General features: G+C 39.2%; 1 protein-coding gene across 1 annotated transcript; it reads left to right on the forward strand.

The window, feature by feature from the left end:
* Positions 1-404: 404 nt before the first annotated feature.
* Positions 405-757, forward strand: LOC104080844 (interleukin-8-like; the record flags this gene model as incomplete). Its single annotated transcript, XM_009583372.1, has 2 exons — positions 405-531; positions 674-757. Coding segments are annotated over 2 exons (211 nt in total), but the record flags the coding sequence as incomplete, so codon positions are not given.
* Between the last annotated feature and the right edge of the window lie 6752 nt (positions 758-7509).

A 7509-nucleotide genomic window follows, 5' to 3' on the forward strand; every position in this document is an offset into this window, starting at 1 on the left:
GTATTTTCGTGGCTTTTTCACACCAGTGTAGAATTTTAGCCCAAACAGGTTTCACCTCCAGGCTGTATTCATGGCGAGTAGCTGTCTGCCCCTTCAGCGAGCTTTTCCTTCCTCTCGTAAGACAGGAGCCCCACACTTCCAGTAGCCTTTCATTGCACTTGATGTTGTGGGATGCCAAAATAATTGTAGAAGTAATGGGAACTTAAAAATTGTTACCTGTACAAAGTCTGCAGATCTCAAACGCCCTTTCTTGCTCAGTGAAGGTACTACCTTAAGCTCATGAATAGCAATCCATTTATACCTTGAGGCATGAACTTTTTATCCCTTCTGCTTTCTCTAATTAATATTTTCATCAGTTTGGTTCAGTTGCAGACATTATAAGCTTCCCTTTCCTGTCCTCACAGAGATGATGCTCGCAGCGGAGCTGCGGTGTCACTGCATCCAGACTGTCACGGGATTAATGTTGCCAAAGCACCTGGCCAATGTAGAAATCATTCCGAAGGGCCCACACTGCAACGCTGTGGAAATCATGTAAGTAAAGTCAGCAGGCAAGAGAAGTTATGACTTACGAAAGCTGAAGAGTTGGCAGCCCTTAAGCTTATAATCCTCAGCCTTGTCTGCGTTCTCCTCAGGTGCCAATATTAACTAAAGCAAAATGTTCATTCCACTGCAGAGCAACACTGAAGAACAGCCAGCAAATCTGTTTAGATCCCCAGGCCAAATGGGTGAAGATTATAATTAACAGGATTCTACACAGGTAACTGCCAGGACTACCCAGTAACTGGAATTATTCCACCAAAGGGTGTATTTCCTCCAGTATAAACATCAAGGTGTGTGCAGTCTTCAGCACTCTTTCTCTGAGACCCATTTGAGTAGCGCAGGGCTAGGAATACAGGAGGATTAGATTTAGTTGATCTTTGGACAGGGCAGAAACAAGGCCTACCTGACACATCTCAGTCATTTAAAACAAACAAACTGCTAGATGTCATAATTTTCAAACAAGTATATTGATCCAGGGTTCCTCAGGGTTGTGTTCAGCTCCATACAGCCAAGGGCTATGTTTGGGCTTTCTGGACGAACAGTCTCAGAAGCAAAACAGAATTGTTGTTTAGCACTGCCCTGCGCCAACTGGTCTGCCCAAGAGACAAGATGATCGTTAGGACAAGCTTCTCTTGTGTCTGTGGGTGGGTGCATCTTCTCGGACATAAATTACACACAATAGTCATCCGGGCAAACTTACTCTAGAATAGTTTCAAGTGACTTCCCCTAGTGCAAATTAAACAAACATTCAACTAAAAAGAAACAGAAAAGAAAATAATTATTTTATTTTCCATTAAAAGTGAATCTGTTTTTGTCTGGTTTCGATGTTTGCAAATTGACCTCACTGTTTTGTGCCTGCTCTAACTCATTACAATATCTGTATTACAGTTCATCCAAGAAACGGCGTCAGTAAAGGAAACAGAGGCATCTCTGCAAGCAAGAGAAAGCTGCATAGAAATGCCATTAGCCTTTAAGTGTCTCCACGTCAGGGTATTCATAATTTCACTCCAGCTTTTTCTATCCTCACTGCTCTCCATGCACAGACTATTCATCTGCAAAAGGAACTGGGCTCCACCGCTGGGCTCAATAGGCTGTCACAACACTAGCAGACTCTTGTATTCTTTGGCAAAATTTTATACGGTGCTTAACTGCAGAGGCATTTAAAGCAATATCCTAAACAAACGCTATCCTTGCATTGGTCAGCTGGAAACACCTGCAGAGGTTTAGCAACACCAAGGATTCGGCATTCACTGAACTGGTAGTTAAACCAAATAATTCTGAAGGGCTATGAAGTACAGTTTTGTCTAGTTTAAGAGGGCTGTAGTTTTCAAAGTAAAGAAATACTAACCAAAGGAGATTCTTACTGAAAGAAACAAAAAATTAAAAAGGAAAAGAAAGGGAAAAAAGGAATTTCTTGATATCAATAAAAACCCTGCGTAGAAGCAATATGGTCAATGAAGTGCAGCAAATGCTGTAAGATTTCAGTGTTTAAAAACTGTTTTTTTGGTCTTATGCATATTAAATATACCTCTAACCTTAAAACAGCGGAGTCATAGTAATTCTGGTTTTGTCACCAAGCTATCGGTGTCACAAGGACTCTTCCATAAAAAAGGTTTTTAGAAGCCATCAATTCAACTTTTCATAAACGAAATGTGAAGAAAATGTGTGTGAAATATCTCTAATGTTTTCAAACATCCTCAGAGTTTTGCCACCTGCAAACCATTATTAGGGTTTATTCATAGTGCACCAGGGGCTGAAAAGTAAATAAAAATTTACAATAAGTACAACAAGACTGTAGGTAATATTCTGAATTGCTATGTCTGTTTATACAAGAAAATAAATTAGATTTTAAATTTATTTTCACTAATGACAGTTTTGCTAAAATACATTTCTTTTTCCCTTTAAATAATATATTTGAATACTACCTTGTTTTCAAAATTAAAAGTGCCCGTTTCCCATCTGAACACAGGCGCATTTTTGGTTCTTATGTATGCAAGAGATTATGACATCATCGTTGAGCACTAACGCGCTAGGTCTCCAAACACATTTGAGAGATGACGTCTCAGCTGCGTAGCATGAGAGGCTATTTAAGGACTACCTGACTATTTAACAAATGCAAGAACAAACCAAACGAAAGCAAACCAAACCAGCTTTGTCATTAAGACCATACACTTACAGATAACTGAAAAAGTAAGTATTTTCTATAAGAAGAATTTTCTTCCAAATTTATTGAAAAAGATACTAATCTAGTCAATTAATTAGAAACAAAACTGTTGATCTTTTTATCAGTGTTTGGGTTAAAAGAGTATTTCTTTCAGTTTTAACTGAAACAAGGTAGCTTTTTTGATCAGTTTACTTTGCCACGAGCACATTCATACCAAGTTGGTACTGGGAGCGCATACGCACATTACAGTAGGAGTTGATAATGAAAAATGTCTGATAAATGCAGTTTTGCTCTCTATGCTAAACCCAAAATTGCTATCTCAGATTCAAATTTCTGTCTCTGCAGACAGCCAGTGACTGCACTGACACAGAGGATTAATACAAAATAAATATGATGCAGAGAAATCAGCATGAATGAATCTCCTTCCAAGCCTCTAGGAAACAAAAATGCACCTGCTAGCCAAATGTCACTGCATCTGGGGCATCATCTTAAAAAGAGTTAAGGTTCCTGCCCTCACATCTACCATTGCAAAAATTCTTGCAGAAACATTACTCCTGAAATACTTAAAAAGTTCATCCAACTTCCAATCCACTTTTGCCCGGAATTAATTCAACTCTCTCGATGTTTTTCCACTGCAGTCCCTCTGCATAAATAGGTCTTTCCTTCCTTCCCCGATAATGTCTCTGTAAAAAGTCCCTATAGTCCTTTTCAACAATGTAAACCCTTTATCTCTTTGCAGAATATAAATACTTCAGTCTTCCAATCACCCTGTAGTTGTTCTCTTCTTTGATTCAAGCTAATCTTTCTCAAACATAAATAACAACCTTTCAGGTAAAATATTGATCTTGTCATGAAATGATGATACCTAATTTCAAAAACACGTATTGTTATGGTGCTTGCATGGCAGTTTAATGGCACTGCAGACATAAGAGTGGATTTCAGCAGAGGCAGTATTGATGGCCCTTTTATCATCAGGCAGGTATCGTATTGCAAATGAGTAAAGGCACAAGCCGAACTACCCTAATAGTTTTGAAGTATCCAGGTTTCAAAGGACATGGGAGGTGATCTGGCTACCTATGGGAGGAGGAAGGACATCTGTACAGTAGAACAAGATAAAGTTCAGAGAAAAACAACAAGATAAGAGAAACAAGTAAGCAGAATAGGTCTTTTTAGCCTGGAAAAGAGATGACAGAGGGAACATGACAAATTTCTATAATGCTGTAAATGGCATGCTTAGGGAGAAGAAGGAACGATCGATCACGGATTCCAATCTAAAAGAAAAACACAGCAAAAAATGAAGGTAGCAGGTGGCAGGAAAAAAAAACTAAAGGAACGTGTTCTTCTTACAACAAATACTTAAGCTGTGGGATTCTTTGCTACACCCATTTGTGGATATTAAATGCTTACAGGGGTTCAGTAGACACATTAATGAGGGAAAATCCTGTAAGGCCTATTCAACACAAAGATGCTGTCTTTGGCTCAAGAAGTTCCTCAACTTCATATTCCTGGCATCTGGAAAAATACAGGGGAAAAGTACTACTGTAAAGTACCTTTATATGGTTTCCCTATTCTTTCCCAAGTATTTTTTTATTGGTCACTATGAGTGTCAAGATACTGTTCTAGATGAACCTGTAATGAGACGTGAAGCAGCTGTCGTTACGCTCTTTTGTCCTAAGGCCCTGAAATGTCATGGCGTTTCCAGGATACAAAATAAGGCCTCTATTGGCTTGCGTTTCGTGAGCAGCTGAAGAAATCTCCCCTATACACCAAATGAAACGAAGGAGGCAATAAAACAGAGCAGTTTCTTTCACAAAGTATGCCGAGTCAATCTTCTGATTCTCACGCTGCTGATTTCATATCCTAAATTGACCATAGGAATAGCAATGTCAGCATGAAAAAAAGGAAACTATAATTTCCACTGTGGAAGGATGATTTAGAAACTTCACAGCATGACGAGGAAGAGAAACTATAGTCTTGAAAGATTGCACCATTACTGCGTATCAGAACCATGTTAGAACTGGTGCATAAATTCTGCTTGAATTAATCATGTCCGGTAAGCCACAGAAAACATACTGGTTCAGAAACTTCTTACACTGATTTAAATGGGGGTTCCTGGAACCACCACCCAATTTAATACGATTTATCTGATTAACACACACATTTATCAGTGTTAATTTACCAGTGAATGAGGACTCAGCACTTGATGGCCTGTTGCTTTGTCCTCTGTTCCTGGCAGTCAATGAAGAGGACTTTCCCCAGGCAGTTATATTGTGCTTGCAGTAGTAGCAGTCAGGAGATACCTCATTAAAGGTCAGTCCCTTTAAACACAAAAAAGGTTCAGGTGTTAAAAGCATCACAGGGAGACTTTCCTCTCTTTTTAGTCAATTTTGAAGTGATTTGAAAAAATAGTTCTGTCTCTGTATGCAGTATTTTCACTAACATTTAAAAACATTCTTCTCCATCTTGGGTGGGGGAGGAAATAAAAATCTTTCCTGAGGACAAATCTTTTCAAGCAGAACACAATGGCTGGTCGTTTTTTGTTTTGTTTTGTTTGTTTGTTTCAAAAACAGCAAACAGGAATTTTCAAATTAAACAAAGCATTCTTCATCACTGTGATTTCCCGAAGGGACCAATTGGCAATTGCAATAAAAAATTGCTCACCATTATGAATTCCAATATGGTGAAGCAGTGCTATATTCACTCTTTCCTCAGAAACTTTGCCCATCTTGACATAAGCATCTGCACAATTTTAACCTCTCATGAAGAATTTTCTTGATCCAGGGTTATAAAAAGCCAATGATAAATATGAAACAAATTGTCCTCATTCAGACAGTCACCATCTCAGTGCGTCTTTTCCATCTGCACACTCCGGGTAATGTAATAATGTTGTCACTGAGCTGAAACCAGCAAAAAACATGGCCAAGTTATGAGATAATATTAGTGCTGAGTAAATTGGTGTGGTGAGTGAAAACAATTAGCCACAGCTCCTCAGATACTTGCTAATAGAGACACTATATCGTGCCAACATAAAAACATACATTATACCACGCTGCCAACAGGGCTATTTAGAAGCCTGAAGTAGAGCCTCTTTCATGTACTGCCACAATTTTTTATGGAAAGGTAGCTGCAGAGTCTGAATTCTGCACTTCTCGTCCCAGCATTCTTCTTATTGTTCCTAATGCCAGGTTTATGCAAGACTGGCCACCACACTAAGCATTGCTGCGAGAGCATGCCAATGAGCGCATAGCACCAGGGTGAGATCACATTCAGACCAAATCAGCTGAAAAGTGCTTTGTAAAGCCCTGTAGAGGATGTTGCATCTTATTCTTGTTGCAATCTGTGCTGTCTTTGGCTATCTTCAGGTTTTCATAAGGTAAGCTGCTTTATGATTCTTTCTCAGCGAATTATGGGAGAAATTGTTCTATGAAAAACAAGATTAAGTGGTCACTAGAAGACTTCCACGTTCAAAAGGCTTAGTGTGCTCACTGCAAAGGTTGTGAGTTATCTGTGAAGGAATCAGGTCAGCATTCTGAAATGGATCCAGTTAATGAGAATGAAAGCAACAATAATTCTGCATTAAAAGCCCTTGTGTAAGTCTTTCGATCAAAACCCCAACAAAGTTAATTGTAGCCTTCTTACCTCCTTCCACAGGCTTCACATGAGGCCTCTAATTCTAGGGTGCTCTACTTCCCAGCTGCACGTTGCTTCCCAGCTCAGATAATACAGAAAGAGATGATACGGATAGTTTCTTAGAACAGCTGAAGAGGAGATTAATGAGAAAAAACTGCTCCAAAGGGGAAAGCAGGTGGACAAGTCCAGACTAAAAGGAAGAGAAAGAAGGATAAGGAAACAAAAAGGAAATGTGGAAAATAATGAAATAGTAAAGATTCCTTAGAGGGTGTGGAATCCTCCTGCTCCGGTCTGCACTGGCCTGACTCATTACAGCATTAGTTTTGGCGCTCTAAATTATTACCCATGTCATCATATGTCAGAAGGAAATGTGCCATTCTGATGCCAGATGTAGGAAATTATTTGGGAAATACTGACTCACTGCAAGGAAAATAGTATATTCATAAAAACTCACCTGTGAGGCTTGGGGCACACTAAATAAAAATAGACTACTTTCGGTGTTAAATTAAAATGGTGGATACACATGTAATTCTTCAGTCATATGCAGAGTCAAAATCAGAAAAGAAATGTAAATTTTTTTTAGTCATTTTGATATTTTGAATACCAGCACTTGGGGTTTGAAACGGCCACTTCTGTCCAGTGCTTCGTTCTAAGCCACAAGGGAGCAAATGCCCATTGGTCAGCATTGTAATGGCAATATCTTTGTTAGACTTTTTCGTAATGATAATACCTTTATTAGACCAACTACTTTATGTGGGAGAAATAAGTATATGGACCACAAAGCTTTCATCACGCCACTTTTAAATTTCCTTATATAGTGAAAATACCTAGGTTATTTAACTGTCCAGTAGAGTTTTGTACATTTTTGACAGAAAGCTCAGGATGCACTTCAAGAACAACACTCTCAAACCACTGTGTACTGCAGGCCACATTTCACCCTGTCACATTAGTACGACGACGGAGTTCCACACGGATGTATGACATCCATGGATGTACTTTTCTTAACTTTAGAGCCTTCTTCAGCGAGGAACTAAGTCTCCGCTCTATAGGAGGTAATGACCTATTATCACCCCGGGCTTAACGATGGGGAAACTGAAGTCATAAATATCCCAGAACTGTGACCACTGTCTCCTCCCTTCTAAAGCCATACACCGTTGAAGGACTGTCCTCCCAGT

Source organism: Fulmarus glacialis, unplaced genomic scaffold (assembly GCF_000690835.1).
Source record: "Fulmarus glacialis isolate BGI_N327 unplaced genomic scaffold, ASM69083v1 scaffold18030, whole genome shotgun sequence".
Taxonomy (NCBI): domain Eukaryota; kingdom Metazoa; phylum Chordata; class Aves; order Procellariiformes; family Procellariidae; genus Fulmarus; species Fulmarus glacialis.